At 39.5% G+C, this 27,229-nt stretch overlaps 1 protein-coding gene across 11 annotated transcripts in view; it reads left to right on the top strand.

Moving 5' to 3' along the window:
• Nucleotides 1-27,229, top strand: part of MCF2L (MCF.2 cell line derived transforming sequence like) — a 150,460-nt gene that overhangs the window by 49,899 nt on the left and 73,332 nt on the right. Inside the window, exon 1 of one of the 11 annotated variants that reach the window (XM_021414919.1) lies at nucleotides 2,192-3,324. The exons of 8 other annotated variants lie outside the window; for them this stretch is intronic. In XM_021414919.1, the coding sequence (XP_021270594.1) occupies nucleotides 3,204-3,324 (121 nt within the window). In that variant the 5' untranslated portion in view covers nucleotides 2,192-3,203. Of the gene's footprint in view, nucleotides 1-2,191; nucleotides 3,325-14,420; nucleotides 14,519-24,292; nucleotides 24,395-27,229 lie in introns of those variants that run through there. 2 more of the 11 variants (XM_021414973.1, XM_021414984.1) reach the window with 2 other exon arrangements.

Here is a 27,229-nt window from a genome sequence, read left to right as displayed (position 1 = left end):
GGTGGGATCTTGAAGTGCAGTTTGCAGGAGGTACCATGCGTGATTTCTTGCCCATAAGATTCAGTCTTTTCCCTGACAAAAGAGATCTAAAATCAAGAAGAAATGGCAACACTGGTGGCAGTGGCTTATCAGGAAGCGTGATGATTAACTGTGATAAATCTGTGTGCCAATGCAGTGTTGATTCTGCAGTCAGAGCTTCCTGTACTGCACTGATAGGAGGCATATGTTGTCACATAATGCAAACATTTCAGAGCTCCGCATTTAATGTAAAGATGTAAGGAAGGGTCTGTAAATACTTGTTAGGATGTGGGGGAAAAATCACATTAGGTTGTTTGAGATGTTCCGTAAATATAAGGCTCCCGTACCAACAAAAAGATTAAAAGGAACAACGAGAACATGCAGCAGTGATGAAAGTGATGACAATTTAATTTAATAATCACCAAGAAAACTTGAAGTTATTTTATGAATAAAAATTTTGCAAGAGTTCCTGGGAAGAATTACAGAGAGAATACAGATGTAATTCAGCATGGCTGCTGTGAATGTGCAACATTGTGCCTGCAGTCAAAATAAGACCCAGAGATGGAGCTTGAGAAAAATACAAGCTGTCTCATTGCCAAGATATTGTTGATTGCATTGAGCTGTTTGTGCTCACTTAAAGATATTCACAAAGGTGTTGCCCATCAAATACTGTTTATATGGTATGAAAGAAGAAATAGATGCAGATCTACTTGGATTTGCCATATAATACTCAAAAAAAAATTACCACCTTTAAACTGCTAAGTGGTTTGCTGATGCTGTACAGAGCAGAGAAGAAACTCTTCTAATGCAAGCTTTTGCTATAGTAATGCCAATGGTGAGGAAAAATACTCTGGTTATTTTCCTGGAGATAGAAGCTGCTGCTGTTTGGAAAACACTGCGTTACACCATCTGTTTCCTTCTGATTGCACTCCACCGCAGCCATTGTTGTGATTAATTTTTTGCTTCTAGGCACATATCTGAGTGCTCAAAAGAAGATTAAAAGCTTGTTTCATGGATGGGGATATAGCTAATGGCTAGCTCTCGGTAGGATTTTGTGTACTTAACAACTTTACAACTCAAGTTATCCATCTTCTGTGTGCATTAAATACAGGAAGAAAGCAAGGAGAGCATTTTTATGCTTCATTGTAATAATCCCCGTTGATGAGATGTCCATCATGTGCCGCTAGCATCACAGCACACTCAGTACCCTACTGGGACAGTCACTATTCTGGCTGGTGGCTTGGATGCTAGAGGGTGACGTGCAGTCTGATCCTGTTCCACTCAATGGCCAGACCGGCTTCTTTGGGCAGGGGGCTGGTGTGCCCCAAAAATCATGACAAAGGAGTGGTCTGCTTGCCAGGAAGAGCCCCAAGTGAAGAGCAATCCCAGAAAATGTGGGGTTTTGTCTAACAGTGATGCTCTGCCTATTTGAGTTGCATTCTCCTTTGTTTGAACCCTGAATATGTAGTACAGTGGTGGTGTACATTGTGGTGGTTTTCCATCAATAGATTCTTCCCTTCCTTCCTTCCTTCCTTTTAATTCCTCTATTACTTAAATAAGCCTCGTAGGCCTTTGATCCAGGATGAGTAGCACAGCTGCATTATGCAGGGGTCCATCTGCTTATTATAATGAATTTGGGAAATAAGTGATATTTAATGAAATGCATCAGTTCTTATTCATTTTTCTGCCTCTCTTGATCATCACATTTCAAGACTGCCACATTTGCCTGTGATTTCATGTTGAAAGTCAAGCATTTTCTCCTCTGCTAGCCAGGTATATTCAAGCTAGTATTTTGTACTAAATTATTTAATATTTGCTTCAACATGACATAAGCAAGGGTTGTTTGTTGTAATTTCCTTTCAGAATAATGATCATTGGGAACCATATTTCAGAACACTTCTTCAGTTTGATGTGCACAATGATATATATGGGGCTGTGGTACGTCTGTAGCCATACAGGACATAGTTAAACAGAATTGAGAGGAAGATGTTGACTGCCAAGTAAAGCACTATTATCAATTTCCTCTCTCCTGCATTGAAAGAGACAGGGGGAACAGACAGTGTAGGGTTTCCTGATGTGTTTTAAGAAAGCCTGGGATTAATTTCCCCTCCCTTCCTTCCTATTAGTTGTTTGTTAACTCCCAGGAAGATTCAAGTTTTTCTTGTGAGATCTTTCTGCTTGCAGATTCTGAAGATACGCTCAGCCTTCGAGCAGTTCACTTCTTGCATCTGTATGAATTTGGAGAGAGGGAGCGGAGATCGGTGATAAGGGCCTGACTCAGGATAAATGAACAGAAGAGTAGTTTCTAATTAACAACATTGTATTGCCAATGGTGTTAGCTTTTAATTTGCTGGCATAAGCACTCTGCAGCCCCTGAGGGATACGGGATGCTTCAGTCCCAGAACTAGGAAACACAGTGAGTATCAGCATGAAATTCCTGCCCATCTGAGTGCTGATTTGGGAACCTGAGAGCAAGACAGTGTGAAAGACCTTCAGCTGCCCTTCTTCACTACAACCTCAGCTCTCTGTGCAGCTACTGAACCTCCGCTCTCAGTAACGAGAAGGATGTGAAGACAAGCAGGGCAAGTTGCTTGGGATGAGAAGTGGCTTTGGAGAGCTAATGGGCTGGATTCTTTGAGGGAGCCTTTCTTCAGCTGAAACAGTTGTTGTTTTGGATGAAACACTGAAAACCAGACAGTTTTGTGCTTTTTTTTAGTTCCATCTGGTAATCCAACCTGTTTGTGTGAGAAGCTCTGCTTCCTTTATTCATACTGGTCACACCGGAGACAAGAAAACAGGCTGCAAGCAGTAGCAAGATGCCCCATCTCTCTGCTGTGTGAAGTGTGCTATAAACTGAGGAGATCTTGTATTTTTCTGTGGAAACTATCTTGGCATTTTCTGTCCATTAACTACAACTAATTTTTCTCTTTTCTTTGTAGTAAAAACGGGCATGAGTTTCTGAGGAAAAGCGCATATGATACAAAAAACTGAACTGCATCTATTTTCAGTTCTTTAAATCTGAGTCTTTTTTTTTGTAGTGCTTGAATTTGACAAAGAAATCTTCCATTCCATTGACATTTACAAGCAAAATCAGTGTTTCAGTGCGTCAGAAGTGTGCTTTTCTGAAGAGCTGATTTTTATTTCCTTCAGTGAATAACTTGCTGAAGATACAGAAATACGCATCCATGTCGCAACGTCGGCTTTTAAAGGATGGACATGAGAGTCACTTTAGGATCCTACCAAGATTCAGCCAAATCCTTCATAGTAGAAGGCACTCGCGAAATCACACGCGCCAAATATGCTCTGGTGAGGTGACTATATAGCTGATCCTATATTGTGATTTACTTCTGCAGAGAACGTTTGCACTTAAGTTTGAGCAGCATGTAAGGTGCACATAAGCAGTAAGGAGCCTACTATTGGCTTGCTGCTTTTCACAACTCCAGTGATTCTTGCAGGAACTAGCATGTTTTCTCAAAGTATGCTCATGCAGGGATCCAGCTTCTGTTAAAATATATGAATCTTTATCCATATTAGGTGCTACTCATGGATGGTAATTGGTCACTGTCACTAGTTCTTATAGAAGAAAAACATTATATGTGCATGCAATTTTATTTTTCCTTGCAGCTCCAGGTGTATGATAGTATCTAACAAACATAGACTGTAATGCTTCACATGAACCTCCCTTCAGTACTGTGAAAGATCTTCACTGAGTGCTCCACTCTTAACAACACAGAATCACAGAATCGTTTGAGTTGCAAGGGACCTTTAAAGGTCATCTAGTCCAACTGCCCTGAAGCGAACAGGGACAACATAAGTAACTACACCAAAAAAAACTGTAACTGTATTAAAAAACTCAGGAAGCTTCGAATCTTTGAATGCAATGTACCGAATTTGGGACTTACCAACATTTAGTCAGCCTGAAGTCATGTTTCATACAGTATGTTGTATAATCATATCTTAGTGAAAACTATATCATCTTAGTGTTTAGTAAAGCTACGTTTTGCTGTGGTTTTTCCCTGAGATAGGTTAGCGCTGACTAGCTGAGGTAAGACAAAACAGATTTTTTAATAATTAATGAATCCTTTCTTGGTTTTATATGCCCAGTGACCTATTATGGTTTTTAAAAAAGGATTTTTTTTCTGTTGATTTTTAAATTAATTTGCAGCACGTGAAATTGAAGTCAAAATATGCTAAGCAACGTTTTTAGTAAGTGTATGTTTTTCAAAGCTCTCAGTATTCCTTTTTTCACGTTGACACTAATCCTTGGAAAAAGTTAGGAAATGAAAAATGCTTCTGTGGTGTTTCCTTTTGCTCATACCTTCTTTTGTACTGTGCTCACTGAGTCTTTTGTAGTCTGTGTTGCTTGGAATGAAAATCATATGATTTTTTTATAACTTCTTTTTTTTTTTAACTTCCAAAATGCAAATATTTTACCTTTCCTGACTTAGCTGATCTCGATATTCTTGAGGCCAAGGTTTGGTACCTTTAGGAGTGCTAACTAATCATCAAAATCCAACAATTCATTCAGTTTTGATCAGACCAGAAAAAAAGTTTTATGCTAATTGCTGGTAATCACAGTAAAAAACAGTGGGAGGAATTCAGCCATGTTTAAAGCACATGGGATGCAGTGTTTCAAACCAGAGCAAAACAAGGCCTCCTCAAGTTTAGCCTTACCTTTATTTAGGATTCAACCATCACTCACTTGTGATCACACTGCAGTTAAATTCAAAATGTAGCCATAAAAGTGGCCACTTGCACCAACTGTTTTTGAACATCTATTTACTTTTGAGTATTGGGTGCCTGCTGGCCATTCATGAAGGAACTGGGGCAAATCCCAAGTGTAGGCAAAACTTTGCCTGCACGGGAGAAAAATGTGGATTTAATATATTGAACATGTCCGAATGTAAAGAAAAATCCTCATTTTAGGCTTATTTCCTTCAGAATTAGATTCCTAATATAAATCTTGTAATGCTATACAATTATCTCTTACTTAGAGGCTCTTTTCACTAGATGTGGATGTGTACAGTCAGAAAATTATATGGTTCTGTAGGAAGCTGTCTCTCTTTATTGTTATTATACCAAAACTCCCTTTGATTGTGCTGCGGTCTTTTCTTTTTGAAGTCTGCAAGTATGCAAAAATTCTGTTTCCTTTCTTTCCTGTTACTCATTTTATGTTGACAGTGGAAAAGCAATTACATGGTTCTAATGTTAACCTTACATATACAGTAAGAATTAGTCCATTGTTTTGGTCAAAGACATTTTATGGCCTTTTGCACTGATAAGAGTCTTCCCACCTTCCTGTTGGTAGACTTTAATTAGCATTCAGTGGCAGTTTCAGACCAAAAGGTACACCAAATGTGGATCAAGGTTTTTGACTGTGGAAAAGGAGAGATCATATAGTCCGGGAGCATTTCTGTCTTGTACCTGCTCTGGCTAAAGTTAAAGTTTTGGCAAGCACTTATTTCCAAAGTTATTAGTACTTTGAGTCTGTGAATCCCATCATGTGTGCGTCTCTTCTCTACTTGTGACAAAATTAAGCCACTCCATCCTGTTGCCCCAAGTCTTGCAGGGCTTTGTTCTTTTCCCATTAGCATCTCTGGAAACTGCTGAGAGCAGTTTTGCTCATTGTTATTTCAATCCCTCCCTCCATGTTAAAAAAAACTATAGAAATCTTAATGTGAACAGTAAATGTCCTAGTTCATAGATTGGTTTTGCATGACCTTATTTACGTTAATGAGAGAGGCTCTGCTGGCTTCCAGAGTCTTTATGCTTCATCAAACCTGTCTCTGCTTTCGTTTTAACAAATACAACTTTATGTACTTACAGTTTATGGAGGGCTGGGTCTGTCCTCCTTGGCCTAACCCTATTCTGGCTGCTCTCTGCAGATGTCTTTTCCCCAAGTTGTACAGTCTTTATCCCTCTGACTTGGCCTACCCTTGATCCAGTGATGTTTACTCTTCAGACCTCAGGGATTTGAGGCTGACCACCATAGGACTTGTGCAGGCAGGTCCTAGGCTTATATGGCCAGGCCTCAGGTTACACAAGAAGGATGTCATGATCTTGGCTTCCATCCCTAACTGTACATGTTGTGTGTGCTTCTGCAGAAGGGTAAAACAGCAGCTGTAGAGTTTGTGAAGAGTATCATCCTTGGAGACATGGGGCTTCAAGCAGTCTCCTCTGGGACATATATCATCCATAGGGAGGGGAAGTTTTACCAGGTAGTGTCCTGCCATGCCCTGTTGCAATGGACTTCCTGGGGTGGTGCTAACAGAGCATCTTCACAGGTTCTTCAGCTTCTCACTCTTTCTCTAAGTGAATGGGAGCAGCAGGCAAGCTTGAAGCTGTAAAACAAGTCTGCCAACTGGGGCCTCCAAAGACATCCATATTCAGACTGGGCTGTGGTTAGTATGGACAGCGAGAATCTTTGGAGACATCCTATAATCTGAATCTTTTCACACTGGATTCAGGTTGGTTTTCTGATGAAGATGTCCAAAGCTCTGTAGTGGTTTGATTTCACCTGTACGCTCTGGACATGTAATGCATGAGTGAAGAGACAGGGTCCCTGTGTCCTGTGGTCCTTCCAGTCCAATCCAAGGAAGGTATGTGACAGGGTGCAGTGAGGCAGTGTGGAAATGTGGGTATGTAGTACTGATAGACTTAGGTTGTAAGGGTCAGATGTAGTCTGGGTCATCCATCGCAGGTCACAAAGAAGAGTCTAAGAGGAAGAACACTCTTGGATTTATTGTGTCAGCCGAGTGGATGGGAATGTGGTGCATCTCTTTCCAGAGTTATATGAGTGTTTCTGATGGATACTGGTCTTTCTGGTGCAGGAAGAACATGTGGTCTGTAGCTTACAGGAAGGATAGAAAAGTGCATGGAAGCAACAAATGTCAGAATAAAATATATTCCAGACTAAGTCTGTGAATATAGTAGGGGCAGGCATACTTCAGTACCTGGAGGCTTTGACATGGGTAAAACCTGCATGGACCTGTGTAAACACTGAGATTTCTGGTCAGTGTTAAAGTTTGCCACTACAATTTAATTACTGTTAGCCATGCCATTCAGGCCCAGGCTTGTGAGGCTGTGTTTGCTGCTTCCATGTTCACACCTTTTGCTTCATTTGCTGGCTGGATAAATGTGTTGAAAAGGGATTTATTTGAGATTTAGAGATTATGTGTTTGAATCTTCCATTATGTGCTGGAAATGCCATTGTACTTTGTCCAGCAAAAATTTGGAGAAAAGACTTCCGAGTGACTTTCCCCAGAAGATGATAATCTGCATAGAAATATTTGAACTACGACTGAGCAATTCAGTACAGCTCATTCCAGATAGTGTTACGAATGTCTCATTGAAACACAGTTTTGCTTTGCCTTATTGAGGGCTAACATGAGAGAAAATATGTCTAGGGCCTGAACCTATATAGCCTAGATATACTATATCAGATAGTGGGTATATCAGCAGTCTGCAAATACTCAGGGTGGGGACATGAGGGGAGAGCACTATCATTAAAGAGATGATTACAAGAACAATGGCACTACTGGAGGAAAATATATTTGTAAAGTCATCTTGGGCCACCTGTTGCATTTGTGGAACAAAGTTCAGTTTATATGAAAGCTCTTGCCTTCTGTGGGCAGTTTGTTCTGAGCAGAGGAAGGGGAAAGTGGACACTTTTCTTGTCTGACGCTCTTCTCTTGTGATGAATCGAAGAGCAATTTCTGTTGCAGAAATGAAGAGCTATTATTTTTTCTCAGAATGGTGTTCCTGGTTGGATTTTGTGGCAAAGGGTAAGTTGGCTTAACTTTATAATAACTCTTGTAAATATAAACAGACTGTGCAGTCTGCCAAGGCAGGGAGGGGTGTGTAAGGTGTGTGACAGTGCTCTGGGAAGCATCTTGAACTATGTTTTTTTGTGTGTGCCAAAAAAATCTTGTGCATTTTAACAGTCTTACCGCTGTAAATTTTGCTAGCTTATTGATCCTTGAAAATACATTTTGTGCACATTTTTCTTGAAAAGCCCTTCCTCTGAAATAACACCCACAAAACTTGTTACCATTAAATATCTATGAAATGCTTAAATTTATTGGGCTAAGCCAAGTTAGACAGTGACTGTCAGCAAAAAACATCATCACAGCTGTCATCCTTCCAAAGTTAGATTCTAAGTTCCCAAGCAATATGTCCGTTAAAAGAGATCTGTTTCTCCCTTCAGAGATCAATTTCATGGCATCATCAAAGAATTTTGTAGGGCAGTTTAAGCTGCTGGAATCAGTTTAATATACATTTTAAGATAAAGAGATTGTTACTGTTCAGAGATACCAGTGCAGCAATTCTGGCAAATGTTTTTCTTCCTCCACTCAGGAGTCTGTATTGACTTGTTCTATAAAACTTCAGCCTCCTTTTTGTAACTGTTGGGCTTTTTTTTTTCCTGATTTTTTTTTTTTAATTTAGGGCTTTTCTTGTCCTGAAATCTTTATTCTTTTTGTCAGTAGTTAGAGTGAAGGAATCCATGATTTGAGGGGTGGAATTTATAATCATGATAAGATGTACGCTGTGAGAGAAAGTAGAAATATCTAAAATAGGTAACATTATCAGCAGGTTTTTGAGAGTGGTCACACTTAAGATTTGTGAAATCACATTTTATTTCCCATCCCATGAAAAAGCTATTGGAATTCCTTTTCAAATAATATAAAACTATAATATTATAAATTGTAGTGTTATAAAAACAAGTCTTTTTAAATCCTTGGGGCCTTACTTGGTTTGTAGACAGAAAGATGTTACTTCTCAAGTGTTGTTCTGAATGCTGAAGGAGTATATTGGCTCTGGGATAATGACATACAGGCGACCACCTATCCCCAGTGATGAATCCTTCAAGAAAACCAATTCAAAATAGTCATTGTGTCCATATGTTCATATGTGGCAATTTTTGTCTTATAATTTAATGAAATATTGTAAGAAATTATCCTTGGAGCTTGTGGAAAAGGTTGAAAAAGTGTCTTTTCTTTGGAGAGTTTTCCTCCCCTGTGTAAGGAATATGAATTCTGCAAAAGCTGCATCAGCTCTCTTCTTGGCTGTTAAGAATATTTCAAATTAGTCTTTTAAAATTAGTATTACATTTATGGATGTAACCTGCATGTTCCCTGAGGAGAAAAAAAATAGCATGTGAGAAAGACATACATTTGAACACAAAAACAAACATGTACACACTTATGATTAGGGGTAATACAAGGGTTGGCTTGTTAGGCTCCTCTTCCAATCAATCTACTGACTCTGAGCTCCTTGAGCCTGCATCCTTGCCCATTGGACTTACCCAGACTGTGCCTATAGTTTCCTCTTTGTCTCCACTTGTTAAGATTTAGGCCATCTGTGAGTCTTCTTACAAGGAACAGACCTTTTCTAAGGGCTGTTTTGTGATGCTTGGGGTGTGAATGTATGCAAATGGAGAAGAAATGTAAAAATTAGTTGTGTCACTTCAATACATGCAAAATGAGTCCTCAGAAGACAAAATCTGACTGTGTGTGCAATTCTTGAAGTGGGAAAAAAATGTATTGCTGATCATTAGTGCTGTTTAAAATGCTTATTTAATTAGAGGCACTAGCATATGTGGCATAATGCCACAGTATGTTATGAGTTAGGAGGAAGTTATATTTTTCCTCCTTTCGTGGCTGTTGAGGATTATACACCTTAATGAGGAAAGGAGATTTGAAAAAATAATGCAACAGTGGGAGAAAAAAAAAGTACTTACTATTTCCCTATTTCCTTGCAGTACGGTTTTGCTTTTCCAGACAGAGAATTGTCAACAAGAAGGTATTTACTCTCTGGGCAGAACCAGTCCTGGAGCCAGGATGTAGTTTTATTTACTCCCTTTATCTTCTTCATTGCTCTTTTAAGACATTTGCAATCTCATGTACTGTTGCAATCTGTTTAGCTATACTGAAGTCATGCTTAATAAGATGGTTTGTACTACTTCCTTTTACTGTGTATACTTGCAGTGTTTAACAAAGTCCCACATGATCATCAAATTAACCTCAAATGTTAAGCTAACCTGACAAGGTTGAACATATGTGGCCTTTTGGTAAAGCAAGCTAAGTTAAAAGGATCAAGGTTTATTGTAGGATTTACAGCACTTCCTGGTTTGAACTAATTCCATATTTCTTTCCCTGTTTCAGAACCACTACATCTCCTTCCAAAGCAGGAAGTGAAGATCAGCACAACTTTTGTGTTTCATTTCTTGCTCAGTGATCTTGGAAAAAAATCCCAATGAGATTCTATTTTAGTCAGCAGTTAATACTACCTCACAAACTACTTCTGTTTCTTGCACTTTTACTTGAGTCTGGCTTGAAACCTTCCTTAATCTTGTTGGTTGGTGTTTTTTCTAAAATTAATGAGTCATTATATTCTTAGTTTTCACATTTACTTACTCTTCTTCAGTATTTGTCTGCAGCCTTGAATATTGAGAATTATCTTGTCAGATTGCTCAAAAACTGGGCTATTGACAGGGCTGCTGAGTAGGTTCTGGAAAGAGGCCAAAAAACAAACTGGAGGAAACAGGAACATACCGGAATCTTTTGTAGGGGCTTCTTCTTATCATCCCTTTTTATCCCCAGGTGGAAAAATCTCACATTTTTGTACTTTCCGTTGTCAGCATGCAGTGATTCTCCATCCAGTCTTATTATTTTTATCAGACTTATAATTGTTTCTGATTTCTGAGTTACTTGTCAGTTTTAGAACTTTGTTAAAGTAGAGGCCACAAAAAAATTACACGAGGGAGCAAGTTAGAAGAGCATCTTGAAGGCTTGAAGGGAGTAGCTTGCAGTCATCTTCAAGGAGTTGTCTCTGCTTAACAACCACTTTAGAGCTGTGGGGCAATTGAGAAAGAAATTATATTCATGAATGATCCTCTAAGTTTAGATGTATGTTGTCGAGAATATACTTTAAAAATTGTAACTGCTTCTATTCTGGTGAAAAATTATTTTTCAGTTGTCCTGGATTAAAACAATCCTTGTGATTTGTGAATCTCACTACAGTAATCTAACCTGCCTGGCCTGTATTCTGAAAATTAGAGTTTCAGGTGGGCAGTATTAACATGTTTGTTTAATTGCACTAGTCATGAGTAATTCTCTGAGTCAATTTTTTGTTTGACTATCTGAGAAATCACTTTAGAAGCCTACATGATATGTGACACACAGTTCACATGAAGTAGATCCCTCCAAAAGCAATATCTCCTATTTATTTCCATGGAAACCACAACAGATACAAAGAGCACAATAACACTATGTGAGAGAGCAAATTCTCTGCTACAAAATGCCATTTTTCAACACAATCACTACCATTTGCTACGCATTTTCCCCAGTGATGTTCAAGACCCCGCATGCCACGCTCATAACAATCTGCACCAGTGGAGATGACCGACTGTTGCTGTCACTATTGCTGAAATGCACCATCCACCACCTCCCTGTGTTCACATCCTCTGTTTGGTCTCCATCAATGTTCAGCAAGCATCAAAGAATGTCAATGGGTGCCATTTTTTCTTCATGGAGGAATTCAGTTCCACATCTTTGCTTCATGTGGACTTCCATGTCAGATGCCATTATGTCAGACTGCTGCCCCTCTGCTGCCATCTGACACACGGCAACAGCATATAAAAGAATATTGGCTGGAAGGTTCAGCCTCTACTGCCATACCACCATCATCCACCTCTGACAATGTTGGCTGACAGAATAAAACAGGAGGTGTTACTTTTTGAGCAGCCTATATATGTCAGAGAGCTAGTTGAAAAACTTGTTCAAATGTGTCCTTTGGTTTTGGGGGCAGGAGCTTATTGCTTCTCATGCTTTTCTTTGAAGGAAAGATAAAACCTGTATTTCTGTCTTCTTCTAGGTGAAAGTCATAAGCTTTCACAAAACATAAGTAACTTGTTTTATGCAGTGAGTCTGTGTAGGAGAATTATTCTTTAATTCCTAAACTTTAATAGCCATTTTCTCTGTTTTAGCCAAACATTTGCCTATTTTAGTCAGTTATCTAATTCCTACTCACTGGTGCATTCAAAATGTGTACATGAGAAAACAGACAGTAATCAGGAGGTCGGTTGTCTTGTTTTTAAAGAGAGCCAGTGTGTGAAATGAATTCAAGATGCTGCGGCTGTCCTTTTACATTAGAGATACTTTACCTTTTCAATACTACAAGTCATAGGCAGGTTTTTGCCCTTGAAATTCAAAATATGTCCTTCCTGGGAGACCCAAAGCATGCAGCTGTCCTTCAACTATCAAACTCTCTAGCTTCATCTGAACCTCTAGCACTCTGTTAGAATGCGTTCATGCATTTTAACTGAACTGTGCATGCAGTGATAACTGTCTTTGTATCATCTGCCGCTGTGGCTGTCAAATGTTGATTAAGGACTTCAGGTGCAAGAACAGGTGGTTTTTACTACCTTCCTCAGCATAAACTTTTCCCCTTTTCATTGGAGACATTTGACCTTGGTTCCTTCTCTGTTTTTTTTTCCTGACTTCCAGCTATTGAAAATTATGTTCTTTGTCTACAAGGTGAATTAAATTGATAAATTTTGCAGATGTTGATCTGTTAATTTTACTTAGAGAGTTATTTTAGGAATACATTTCTTAAAAAAAAAATCAAAGTGATTAAAAAAAAGTAAGGCTGAGTTTCTTGAGCATTTTCCTGTGTGGTTAGAGCAAATTTTTAAAGTTGAGAAGCAAAACTCATGCTAGGCTTTGCTTACAGAAATCTGACATGATCTTTTACTTCAATCAGATAAGATGTGACAGTCTCCAGATGCATGTGCTGAATAATGATGAAGACTACTGATTTAATATTTCATGAAAAGATATATGCCAAGCAGATATGTTACTTGTGATAAAAGTTGTAATATTTCACAGATGAAGCAGTTTGTAGACACAATAAAGTGCCCTATGACAAAAAAAGCATCACAGAAATAGAATACAGATTGAGCCATCTTCTAATGCAAGCAACATGGGAAAATGTGTGTTTAAAACATTATGAGGGGAGATTACTATTTTTTTTTGTGACTTGAACTATTGAGATTTACATTGTCATACAAAGGGTCTAAATGTTTGTGTGAGGAGCTGCTTTGCCAAATGTATCTGTCTACACAATACTACTTAAGCAGAGGCTCAAAGACACAGAAATTACATTAATGGAAGTTGGGTTCATCAGCCTAAAAGGGGGACCACTAGAGCCCTCCCTTGGCCCTTTAGATACCACCACTTGGCAAGGAGAGTTTTCACAGTGCCCTGAAGCATCTCTTTGGAGATCCCTAAACTTAAGTGGGAAGCTCAGCAAGGAGATCCCCTGCTTATGTCCCATAGGCATCCTGGTCTGGTCCACACGCTCGGAAGGTGCTTCAGCCACCACACAGCAGTGGAACCAGTTTACAACCTAAACAACCAATCTGTCCACAGTTTGAAGGATGAAGCTCTCAGAGTTACAGGAGTGCAGCTCTGCAGTATTTTCCATTCTGGCGCGCTTCCAGTAGGAGGCAATTTTAGGAAGAGATAAGATATTCCTAAGTGCACCTTATCAGATAAATTTTCAGCCATTTGCCCAATTTCAGGTCACAACAGTTTAGCCTTCTTCAGCGGTACAGAGTAACCTGGCATATTTGAAAGGAGGGACAGGAGCTGTAAACGGAGCAATAACAACTGTTTTCCCCATTAGATTGCTTCCTTCTCTCAGTTACAAAACCCTATTATTGTTACTGTTTACATTTAACAATGAGAATGCTCTGTCCCTTCTCTCTCTGTCCCAAGGCGTGCAAACCCAGAGCCCTTGCCATCCACATAAGCCTTACAGACGCGCCACAACATAGTCACGTTGCTGCCTTGAAGTCTCCTCTCTAAACAATGGATTTGTTCACTCTTAGACAGTTTACATTTTTTTAAAAAAACAATTTCCTTTACATAATTCTATTTTGGGATGGAAAAAATGTAGATTGCAGCTAGTACCTGCAGGCAGCACCAGTACTTCAAAGACAGGAGATATCTTTAAGAGCACAATAGCAATGGCTAAGTAAGCAGGAGGAGACAAAGTGGTCAGAAAACATCAGTCAAATACCATAAAAATAGAGAAAATAAGACAAAGTAGGCTTTGGGTTACAGTTGGCCAAATTGTAGACCAATTTGCTCCTCATCTCTGGTGGCTCACGGGAGAAAGCGGTTTCAGGGGAGTTGCATAATGCGGGAGCTAGCTCAAAAGAGATCTGAACCTCTTTCTCAGTTTTCACAGTTCAGGAGAAGCCTCCCTTGCTGCTTTATACCACTATACTTGAACTGAAATGCGATTTCTAAAAGGAAGTAACCCAACTGTTTCTGCTTGCACCTGTGAATCTTTAAATATCTGTGAGTCCATCCCACCTGGGCTGGCTGAACTTAATTCTGATCAGCTGGTGGGAGGTTTTAGGCAAACAGACTGCTCTGTGCTCCTTTTTTGGGCAAACTCATGATAGAGCTGCAAGTCTTTTCCTTCTGCTCAGGTACAGTAAGAGGTTTTTTTGCTAGAAAAACAGAACATGAAACAACCTCAACTACGTCGTAATATCTTATTGTTGGTTGATACTAATCTGCTTCCATGCTTTTATTTATTTGTAGTTGAGCTGCTGTTTCCTTTGCTAGCTAATAAGCTGGGAGAATTAGTAAGATATTTCTTTTCCTTCTATAACGAAATACATGTGAATAACGTAAAGACTTGGGTTTGTCTTGTTTTTAAGCTCTATCAAATTTCTTCAGTGGTGGAGAAGAAATTTCAATAAAGAAAAAAATCTGAGAGCTGTTGGAAAACATTTTTAGATTCTCAAAATATATTAAAAAAGTTTGTGGCACCATCACCCCTTTTTTTCTCAAGTGCTATTTAAAAAGCATGTAGAAAATATTTCTTAAACAGAAATCCCATTTCTTGCCCTGAAATTTCCCTCAGAAGTGTGGAGTGCAGCAAATAAACCCTAGTTGAGGAGAAGGGATGTTTTTAATATTTTTAATGTTACTTGGATGTTTTCTTCCTGTCTGTGCAGTAATTTTGGTTGTTGGTTTGTTTTATTTTTGCTGATCCTTTGGATATCTGTAGTTGTTATTTTCAGTGTCGTGCGTGTAGTGCTCTGAAAAGGTGTAAAAACGTGTTCAGCACTGGCTAAACCACTGTAACGTGGGGATTAAAACAGTAGTGGTCACAGGCTGTTCTGTGTTTGAGTCAGGAGAAGGAGGTTTTTGGCCAAGGATGAGAAATCTGTGTTGGTAAAAGGATGCTGCTGAATACTTTAAAGACTGGCTGCGGGATGAGACCTTAATTGAAGAAGCCTTATTTGCTTTCTCCATACTGCAATGATGACAGAGCTGCAAGTCTTTCCTTTCCACTCAGGTATGGTAAGAGATTCTGCCTTGTTGGCTGAAGAGGAAAACATGAAACCTTACCTTTGATCCATTTGCCCTGTTCTTTTCACTTAGTGCCAATACAAGAGTAAAAGCCAAATTACGTCAAACTGATTAGGTGTGCATGTGGTAAGTAGCAGATGACCCATCTGTTCTGTTGTGAGTTTGTTTGGATGGGAGCACCTTGTGAAACTGGAGAAATTGAACGCCAGCTGAACACACGTTCAGGAGTGGTGTGGTGTTTCTTATGGGATTTACGGGCTTGCAGAAATTTTAGAAAGATAAAAAGAGGGAGCAAGATATACAACCCCATCAGCTTTTTGTACCATTTGTTGAAGTCATTGCTTTGTACCTCAGCTGGTTTGACCTCAGGAGTTAGCAACTGTTCTTCCCTGCTGTTTTACTGAGAGTCTGAAGAATCTGGTTCTCATCATGTCAGCAGTAAAATGGAAGAAAGATAGGAGCTACTGGCAGCCATGTGCAAGGCAACAAGAGGGAGAGTAGAGAGAATGGTTGGAGGCTGTGAGTAGGTTGTCCCTTACTCATGTGAGTGTTGAGGGTGTTACTTCAGGTCCTACGGGTGTCAGTCACCGCAAGTGGAACCTGCTCTTTGGTCTTAATTTCATCCTTCTTTACACGTCCTTTCTTTACTATGGAAAGGATATGGAGCACTAAACTGCTCATCTCAGTGCAGTGTGAGAGTTTCCAAGGAAAGACACAGTCAGAGGCTAACGCTAATAAACTACCCTCAATAGAGGAGTGGTTTTGTTGTTTGAACCCACAGCCGTGCCTCTCCTGTCACGCCTAGGCCAAAAGTAAACACAGTGATAGTGCAGGTAGCAGTACTTAATGAGGAAAATGAAGGTAATGCTGCTGTTGGAAAGCCTGGGCTCCATACTGCTACTCTGAACAGGCCAGGAAGCATCTTAGGAACCTGAAGAAGGAGGAAAATGCCTGTTGTTTTGGTTGATTAGAATCTCACGGGCTGGCTGCTTTTTCAATCAGGTAAGGGTATGTGTTTCCTGTTTGCTTCCCAGAGACTAGAAGCAGGACATAGTTACAGCTCCTGTGCGTCTTTGCAGTTGTTTATGGATTTTATAACAGCTTTTTGTAGGCCAAGATATACTTTGAAGTGTTTTATTAAAGAGATCACTGAATTTTGTATTACGGTATTTTCATCTTACAACTACCATGTCTACAGAATGAAAAGGTCAGGTGTAACAGAGAGCAAATGGTGTGAGATTTGTCTTTCCTACACTGAGTACATTTAACCAAGAATAACTGTGCTTTAAGCACAAGGAGTGAGATTGTTGTGTTGAGGTTTTCTTTCTTGAATGGAAATGAATTTCTGTTGACAACCTGGAGCAGGTTCCTTGTGCTCTGTTTTCTTGTTGACTGCTGGAAAACAAGCTTTGTTTACTCTTTGCTTATGTTAAGTCTTCTGTACTGTGGAACATGATGAAGCCCAGGAGAGGGAAAGGGTTGGCACTGGGAGAAATGAAGGTATTATTTTGTAGAGTCTTGCTCCTGGGGAGGAATGACTGCAAGCATCAGTACAGGTTGGGGGCTGATCTGCTGGAGAGATGCTCTGCAGTGCTGGGTGTCCTGGTGGACAACAGGTTGGCCATGAGCCAGCAGTGTGTCCCTGGGGCCAAGAAGGCCAATAGGATCCTGGGGTACATTAAAAAGAATGTGGCCAGCAGGTCAAGGGAGGTGATCCTCTCACTCTACTCTGCCATGACGGGGCCACACCTTGACTACTGTGTCTAGTTCTGGGCTCCCCAGTTCAAAACAGACAGGGATCTCCTGGAAGGAGTCCAACAAGGGCCACAAAAATGATTAAGGGCCATGTGCTGCTTGTTGCAGTGTGCGTGCCTTGACTGCAGAAATTCCAAATCATGCATCAAAATCAAAACAGTCCTGATAAATAAACTACTAGGAGGACAGTGGTATTTTTATGTGATCCATTATGTGGGTTTTGGCCGTTCTGAAGCATAACCTCATAATAATGCAAGTCAGATTTATGAGGCATGAGTAAAGACTTAAGGTTGATGGACTGCTCCGCAGGATTTTGCCTAAACTCACCTATCTGAAATGACAGGTAACTGGGATCACCTACTAACCAGTATCTTCATCTGTTTCACTGATAGCTGTGTTGTGATCCTCCAGTACCGAAGTAACTTGTTCAAAAGCACCCTAACTGGATGTTTTGGAGATGTGATGGAATTAGCACTTTCTGTCTCTTAATTTCATCTCAAATCAAAAGGAAGTTTCTCTTCTCTCTGTCCTGTTTGCTCTTTCAGGATTTGGGGAACGATGGTTTCTGCAAAAGTTGTTTTCTTTTCCTTCCTTTGTAATAAATAGTTTTGCAGCCTTTATCTGTGTCCATCAGTGTTGCAGAGCATTTTATATTTTTGTTGGAACATGTTCTCTTGCAACTTTTGACCTGAAAGAATTTCTGCTTCCTGAGTGTCTTGTTGAACTGGAAAAAATGATTGTATGCTTCAAGGGTCATAAAAAGGGTTTCCTATAATTGAAAATGTTTTATTTTATCTTTTGGCTATAAATATAGTTATGATCATGGTACAATGCTTCATTTGTTGTAATTGCTTTCTGGAGTAATGTTGTTACTTATGTGTGTGTACATGTATACTTCAGGATACGACATATATGTATTTTTCTTTTCCTCAGTTATATTTCTATGCTGCTTTCATCATATGTTCCTATTGTCACTAGTTCCTGTTGAGTTTTCTTTTCTGCTACCACTGAATTCCATGTTTATTTCTTCTTTTCTGTTCTATTTGCTTTTTTTAGTCTCATTGCTGGTACAATGATGGGTCTCATCCTCTTGATTTTCCTGAATGTTGGTCTTAGCTTATATCTAATGCAAGAGGTGAGTTGTTTCCACCTTTAATGACAGTTTTCAGTTTTTAGAAGACTGCAATCTCTGATGTACTCCATTTTGAATACTGTGGCTGACAAAGTTGGTATGGAGTCAGTTGTCCTCTTTTCCTCATCCCTGTGCAGTTGGAGTGGCCATGTTGGATTGCAGACACTTCCGTGCAGGCACTGGGGCTGTTTCTGAAGTTAAAGAGGTCAAATCTATCTTTTTTTTCTGGCTTTTGCGGCTGTGGACAGTCAGTAACGTCACCAAACACTACAGGCTAATTCCTGCATGGTTAAGTTTGACCTGAAGATAAGTACAGTTTTTGTCTCTTTGAAATGGAAACCATGGTAAATTCTTCAAGGCAGTGAAGGGGAGAGGCCTGTGATTAAATATTTGTGGGAGCTTGTTTACAAAGAACACAAATAGAAAAACATAAACTGGCTAAAATTCAAGAATGCCAAAAATATTCCATTTTGAAACCAAAAATTAAAACCGATGTGTAAGAGCATTCAGTGTCTGAGGTTTTTGTCGTGTTTTTGGGGGAAGCTCTTAATTCTCCAGCCCCATGACTATGCTAGCACTCTTTGATGATGTGTTGTACTTCTTTTTGCTTTTGTTTAAACTTCTCAACACCTAGTGTATGGTATGTGATCTTCAAAGCTTTGAAGTTTATTATTGTCTTACAGTGGAAAGTGTACTTTTTAGATGCAATGTCTCAGTAGTTTTCTTTATATTTCTTCCTGGATGTATCCTTCAAAAACAAATATTGCAGGGTTCATCCTGTTAATTGAACAGCATCCTTCACCCTTTAAGTGCTCCAGCAACTACTGGTGTTATAAGCATGCTCATTTTCATGGAAAAAGTGTGTTTCTTTGTGGATGGTGAGTTTTATTGCTTTTCTCAGACCGTGAGTTTTGATTGATTATACTTGCTTAAATTTAGGTTTGCATGTGATTCAGAGACCTTTTCTGATGGCTTAGTGTTCAAGCTGAAAACAGCTAAAGCTGTCTCAAAATTGGTTAGTTTTGTTGTTGTGTAGAGATGTAGCAAGCTGCTGGCATAGGTTAACAAAAAAAGAAGTATAATGGCTTTACACAAATGTGTGTGTATGTATGCATAATGCATAAACAGATTTTTAATGCTTTGGAATCTTTTGATTCAAACTAGAGGGAATTGGCAATTTTTAATGTTTGGTGGCTTTAAGAAGAATGAAGCCTTTTTTTGCATTTGTTTTTTGAAAAAGCTCAGAGAAGGATTAAAAGGTGAAAACGAGTAGGGCTTTTAAATAATCTAGTATGCTAAACTAGATGCTTGCTGGTGATGCATCAAATTGTTTAGTGTCTTCAAAGCTCCACCCAATTATAAAGTCTGTGGTTACAGGTGTGAGCTAGGTATATTTTGTACACATTTACATTAAGCTAAAGATAATTCTATAGGGATAACTTGTCATGCTGAATAACACAGTGCCAGCTCATTTTATTGATGTGCCTTTTGCTAGGTACCACACCCCTGGTAGAAAAAATAAGTTTAGTAGGTATACTTTAATATTAAACTTAAACTTGAATATACTTCATCATGAGCACTGCTGCCCTTGTACCACACATTTGTGTCTGCTTATTAGGGCACGCACACTGTTGTATGTTTAAGCCACAGTCATGGCTTTCCTCTCTGGGTTTCACAAAACTGACACAAGCTTTTACCTTTCACTGACTTTGCTACAACCTTTGAAAGCTTCTCTAATGTTTTTGTTTTGTTTGTTTGTTTTTTTCCCTCTTGTCAGTGGGCTACATTTTAGTCACAGACCATGCTGAGGTGTCAGGGTGAGCTTGACTTGAGCATGAGAGGCGATGAAATCTTTTAAATGCATTTCTAAATATACACATGTGTACCAATGTAGATTTTTCTTGTGAAGGCTGTTTCTGTGTGTTTGAATGGATCTTAACTATGCCCCCGAAGTCTTATTGCTAACATGCATGCCCACACATTCCACTTTCCTATCCAGTTGTACTTCAGACTCAACAACAAAGGCTAGAAGAGGGCTTTGAGATTCAGCTCACTTGTTCTTCTTTGCCACTGTTGTTCTCTTGAAACGCACAGTAAGGAGGCAAGGTATTGTAAGCAGGAAACATGTTTCCCCACAGTATTTTATGCTTTGGGTATAAATATAGACAAATATAAAATGTGCTTGTTTTCTTGCTGGAGCCCTCTTTTTCCCAGGAGGATGTTTCATACTCTTTTTCATGAGAATGTGTAGTATCTCTAAACCAGTGAAATTTAAAGTTTTTTTGTGTGGAGTGGACCTGCTAGGAAAAAAATTGTCTCCACCTGAAATAATGGTGAAGCCAGATGGCTGTGGCCACTTCCCTCAGAGACAGTGTGTGTGGTTTCTTTTCCCTTCCAGTGAATAGAGAACAAACTCAGTCTGTTGTACATGGGCTGTGCTGTTTGTGCTGTTTCTTCATGAGGAAATAATGGCCTTAAGTTGTGCAAGGGGAGGTTCAGGCTGGATATTAGGAAAAATTTCTTCTCAGAAAGTGTGAATGAGGCCTGTGAACAGCTGCCCAGGGAGATGGTGGAATCACTGTCCCTGTGGGCTTTCAAGAAACATGCAGATGTGCCACTGAGGGATGTGGTTAGTGGGCATGGTCATGATGGTTTGATGGCTGAACTTGGATGACCTTAGAGGTCTTTTCCAACCTTTATGATTCTATGATTCACGTGTATACATCCTAAGGACACTGTAATTAAAATTCCTGAAGATGAGAGGTGAAGATATGAACAGTTGCTTGATCTTGAAAGATGGTAGGATTGAAATAATGCTATATTTGGGTTCTCTCAGCCACAGTCTTTGTTACATCCTGAGTTGTCCAGGATGTAACTGTGAATTTAGGAGATTTGAAGACTAGAAGGAAGCTAAGTGGGAGCAATGAGGGCAAACACAGTCAACACACTGGGTGGTTATCTCTCCTATTCTACTTTTGTGTTTTTGTGTTGTTTGTTTTTTTTCAGGGAGTAGCCAGCTTGCCGGAACATCCATCCTGTGTCTTACTGGATGGGTGTGGCTAATACCTTTCTGAAAAGGATATAGCTTCTCTTTCATTTGTTTTTAATCATTGAACAGTGACCAGAAAGCTTCCTTTCTCTCTCTTTTCATGTTTGGGAAGCAGTGACTGCTTTGTCATTATGTCAGGCTTCTGATAGTAGGAGTTATGTTTTCAGAGAGTCATGTTGCAGGTGAGACCAAATGCCTGCTGCTATTAACAGTAATATCTAGTCAATGCTGAGCAACATGCTTGGCTCTCACTACCAAATGTTTGAGACTGACTTTGTGCTATTAAATAAGAAATGAGTGTCAGTGTGTATACTTGTATATGGTATATAATATATTGTAGGATCTCTCTAGGATTGTTCTTCCCGAATCCATGTTACAGTTCAAGAGCTAGAAATAAAACTCTGGGAGTTGTGTTCTCTGTCTGTGAACTAGGCACCTCCACCATACCGGTTAGGTGACAGTGACTTGGAGACTAGACATAGATCCTGTTTCTGACATTGCAACGGATGTTGTTACCTGATCCAGGACAGGTCACTTGCTCTGTCTCAATTTTCATGGATGTGCTGGAACCCAAAGAGTATTTACATGACCTATGGGAGCGGTGAGAAGATTCATTCATTAATTTTGTGCTCTCATCAAAATAAAATAGTAATGATCTTGTAAAATAGAGAACAGTTAAGTAAAAACATTTCTAAGTAATGTTATTTTTTTTAAAAAAACCCACCTTTGATTTAAAACATTCAGTATTACTTAGGAAACTCTTGTAGTTTGACATCTAACAGAAAGCAATGGGTCTGAAAATGCAATAGCAGAATTTAAAATAATATGCCTAAATTATGTTATTCAGGCTGTATTTTAATGTCAGGCATTGAATAGACCTATCTCTCAATAGATTTATCATAATATGGCAGATTACTTGGTGATTATTAACAGTATGAGTGGTGAGAACAGATGTGGGGCACTCCAGCAAATAACCTCTGCTGTGGTCTGTGGGTGGCTTGTGATTTGTTTGGTTCTGCATTTATGGAACTGTTTGAGAGCTGGGCATGCTGAAGCTAAAACTGAGCTTTTCCCATCTGTAAATGGGATCTTGTGAACAGATGCAGCTATCAATCCAAGCTTTTTTATCCTCACTGTCCTCTTTCCTTGACCCCTCTTGTCAGGAAAGGGCTCTTATAACATCTTCAAGTGAGGGAAATCAGTCTGTTTGTTTTCACATGGTTGTTGCTGTCACTCATTCATGGGCTGGCTCTTTTTATCAGGGAGTCTCCCTTGTTGGTAGTTAACCCCAAGTGCATTCATTGTCAGGTACTCCATCACCAGATGATTACTTTAAAGGATCAAGTAAAGCAAGGCTGAGCATTAGTATCTGAAAGATCATACAGAGTATTTTGGTTATAGTTATCTATATTATCTATTTCCTTGATTTCCCATTCTCTTATGGATAACATTTGTTTCAACTTAAAGTCACATTACTTGAATACATATGTTTCCTTTTGGCAATTCGTACTGCTTTTGGTAGAATTCTTCATAGGGGACAGGTGCTTAATGAGTTTATCACCACGCAAAACACCCTAGTTCAATTCTGTCAAAGACTGGGGTAAGAACTTCAGCAGTGTGACGTGCTCAGTCCATTTCTGAGGGACTTCTGTCTGTGAGCTCATTACAAAATTTCCTTGTGTGGAGAAGGAGTTAAGGGTAGTTAGAAAAAGGCTAAGATGGATTTACAGGACAGGTTTAAAACTAGTCCTCATAAAGTGAGATTCTTGACGTGCCACAGATATTTTTTTTCCTATTGATGGTGTTTGATCAGTACACTTGTTCCCATTTAAAGTCAATACGTGGAATCTAACGTGTGCCAGCACTTGATGTAGGAAAGCAAAACGTGGTAAGTAAGCAGCAAGTGGCTAACCAGTGGAGGACGTGGTGCTGCTGAAAGGCGCAGTTGCTCTACGTGTAATTTGAAGAAAGGTATTGTGTCCCGGGTGCCTTGGCTTCAGCTGAAAGATGCAGTTCTGTGCTCTCCCTGCGTGCTGAAGACAAGCTCAGAGATAAATAGGTCACTGTCTGCTGAACTATTTTGCACTTAATCGATTAGGAGCAACATGACCTTAAGTCTGATCTCCTTGCTCTACAAAGATATTGCTGAATTGTGGCTGTTTCTGAAGAAATGCACAGGTGTGTTGAGTGTTTTCAATTTTTTTAGTTGCTAGATTGCAGATCAGGCAGGGTTTCACAGATAACATCCTTCTGAGGAAAATGTGATGGTGTGATTTAGTACAAAGGCAGAAGTTGTACTCTTTTGTTTGCTGTGCATTTATATATTTTATTGTTATGAGTACATTTTATTGTTATGAGCTTGTGTGTGTTTTGTGCTTGTGTAGATTTGCTGTGTGTCCTTTCTTTGTGCCTGTGTTTCTCAGTCCATCACGTGGATCCACCGAATCTGTTCCTGCATTTCACGCAGAAAGCACTTGGTTCAGGATTCGGTCACACGGCGATTATGGCAATCAGAAGCACTGCTAAGACGTAAGAGGAGAATCTGCTGTTGTAGCCATCCTGCTGTCTCTGGATGTGGGCTTTAATTTTCAGTTTGTTGCAATTCGTATAAATACCAATTACATAATTTGCCCTGATCCCTATTTGAAGTGTGGGGGAAGCACGGTTTCTTTCACAGGATGTCATTTGTCATCCCCTGGTTGTTAGTATAGGAGGGCTAATCTCAAATGCATTATTTCTTAAATTCCTTCAGTCAAAGCTTTCTATAGGAATCTTGTTTCTGTTAAGATATAAATGAAACAGTGGAGATATTATTTGCTGTTAATAGTGCAGCTACAGTCCGTTGTAAAACTGAAAGCGTGTTTTGTGAAATAGGGACAAGCAAAAATTGCTTCCTTATTCTGGTGCTTGAATTCACATTTCCAGTTCTGTTTTCTGGTTTTGGTATGCATGACTACTGCAGAGAAATAGCAGAGAGAGCATGGGACTAATGGACTGGTGTCTAACCTGCAGTTGCTGCTTTTAAGATGTCAAATTTAAATGAAACAGGTATGTAAAGAGTGGATCTTCTACTTCATATTGCTAATTATATTATCTACAAGTGAGTCTCCAAGTGCTCTGCTTCACAGCAGTGCTTCATGTTACAGTGGATAATACCTGAAGGCATGCTGCTTAAGGGAAATGAATGAAGGATGTCAGAAAGATGAACCTATAGCCAGATTGAAAATGTGGAGTGATTAAAAACATTCGGAGTGAATACTGATTGTTGTGTGCATTTCAATACGTGCTGAGAGGGAAGGGGTAGTTCTAGGAAAATGGATATTATTACATGAAAGAGGGGATTTCTGTTTTAAACTGCAGAACCAGGAGATGCTTTGTGTCAAATCATGGTGATACGCATATTGTTGTGCTAGGATGATTTGTATAAATTGCCAGATTAAAAATAAGGTGCTTTAATCTGTATGTGATTATTGAGAAATAAATTAGCAGGGCTGGTTTTGTTAGCAATTGCTTCAACTCAGTTTTCATCTTGTCTGCCACCACTTCTTGAGCATGTTCATGGTGACCCTGTTAGAAGACTTTGTTCTCAGAGCTTCAAAGGGGACAGAGGTGGTGTTCCTTTCTCCAGTACTCTGATTTTCCTCTCCAACCCAGAGCACTGCACAGGATGCACCTTGTGTCTCCAGTCAGCAACAGGGAAAGAACACAAGCAGAGGTCTCAGATCTTTCTATTCTCAACCCTTGGAAATTTTCATGATTTCCCAGGAAAAAAAAGTCTCTTAAGGGAATTCCTGTGTCAATACATCTACAGGCGTGAGGATAGGAAGATAAGAAAAATGATGGATAAAGTGAAAAGAGATAATAATGAATGTGAGATATTTCTGTAGGACTCAATTCTCTATTCTGCTTAAAGAATTTGCAGATAGCTGTGAATTATTCTGGTTTTCAATATGTGAATGGGGATGGAAGTACCTCCCGACTTGTAGGCACATCTCAGGAGCAGGAGTAAGGCATGTCCCTCTCCCTGAGGGACTGGATCCCAAAGAAAAGTCCCACTGGGAGATTATCCTGATTCTCTTTTAGGTAGGGGAAATGTGGAAAGAAGACTGGAGTTCCAACAGAGGTCCTCTGTGTGTGCATGTAATTGAGATGAGTGTTCTTAAATCTTGTCTATTTCACTCATTTTTGTGGTGAAATTAGGCTCCCTTCTGCCTCAAGTCAGAGATGGTGCATGGGAGAGTCGTGTGTTTGGAAATGAATGGCACGGGTGAATTGCCAGCACTTGTAGCTCGATATTGAGAATATAGTCACAGATCGGTCTGGTTTGGGAGAAGACTTAAAGATCATCTGGTCCAACCCATCTGCCATGGGTGGAGATGTATATCACTAGATCATACAACAGATAACATATTAAAAAGCAGTCATACACTGGAATTTATGCTGGATAATATACTACAGTGGGAAGGGATCTCTGCACCCAGCAGAGCTGTTGTTGACATGGGACCTTTACAATCCATGAAGGGTTGTGAACAGCTCTGAGGAAACAAATCATGGACTGAGCTTCTCAGAAAGCAGTGCTACTTTATTATTACTTTGGGATGTTTCTTCTTCCCTTGTTCTTTAGAAATGCTGTCCCTTGGTTTTGCTATTTTAGTTTTGTTCTCCAGAAAACTGATATATTGTACAGCAGTAGACAGATTTTTTTTTTTTTAGCCTGGGGTACAGCAAGTGTGTCAACATCACTAAATTTTACCCTATTCTGAATTCATTTTTGAAGCCAATGTACTGAAGTTAGGACACAGGTTAGTTTGCATGAGTTCACTTTTAAGGCCATGGTATCCTTTCTGAATTTGTGAGGTGGGCTTGGGGACTTCTGGACTGGGAATTCCTTCAAAATTACAGAGAAGTTGAGGCTGGATGGGATCCCTGGAGGCCACCTCATCCAGCTTCCTGCTCAAAGCAAAATTAACTTTAAAGTTGAAGAGTTGATGAGTTTCTCAGAAATTTGTCCATCTGAGTTTTGTACATTTCAAAGGGTAGAGAGTGCCTGGCCTCACTGGACACTATGCTTCAGTGCTTGACTACTCTAGTGGTGAGTTTCTTCCCTTGTATTGAGTTGAAGTTTCCCTTGCTGCAGCTTGTGACTGTTGCCTCTCATCCTTTTGCTGTGCAAAGCTTCTACAAAGACATTCTCTCCTTTCTAATAAGCATTAGTCACATTTAAAAAATTGTTTCAAACTTCTGTAGAGTATCTTGGCACTGTCATTGAGAATATTAGACTGGTATTTACTAGGATGTCTGGCCAGGTTTTTACAAGTAAATACTTGTTTTAACACTGCTTATATGGCTGTTTTTTGTTCTTTTGCTTTTCTGTTTGTTTTAACTTGCACTCAGTCTCAAAGGAGCACCCTGCTCCATTTATGGACAAAAGATTGCTTAGAGGAGAATGCCCAACAGCAGGGAAGTTCAAGCTCCACTTGCTCTTTTGCCTCTTTACTGCACGTGATGAGTGGGAGACTGTTCCTCTCATCATTACCATGTTATCTTGGAATGAAAGGACCCTTGCATGGTGTTGGTTTTTGTTGTTTTTCCTCAGATGTTTTCATAGCTCCTGTTTCTCAGGCACTTGCTTAAGTATCAAATACTCAGGACTCCTTTCATTTCCAGGACATTTCTCTTCCAAATGCAGCCTTACTGCATTTCTGTTCTGCACAAAAGTCTCAAAGCCTTTGAAAATGCAAGAGCAGTAGCTCACAGCTACATTTTTTTAAAGACCATGGTTTTTATAGAACTTAATTCCACAAACTCTGTGGAATTGTAGCAGTCGTGGAATTGTACATCAGAGTAAATGATGTATCTGTTCCCTTTTCAGTTAACATGATG

Source organism: Numida meleagris, chromosome 1 (assembly GCF_002078875.1).
Source record: "Numida meleagris isolate 19003 breed g44 Domestic line chromosome 1, NumMel1.0, whole genome shotgun sequence".
Classification (NCBI taxonomy): domain Eukaryota; kingdom Metazoa; phylum Chordata; class Aves; order Galliformes; family Numididae; genus Numida; species Numida meleagris.
The sequence above is the reverse complement of the archived record's forward strand: the minus strand, read 5'-3'. Positions and strand labels throughout refer to the sequence as shown.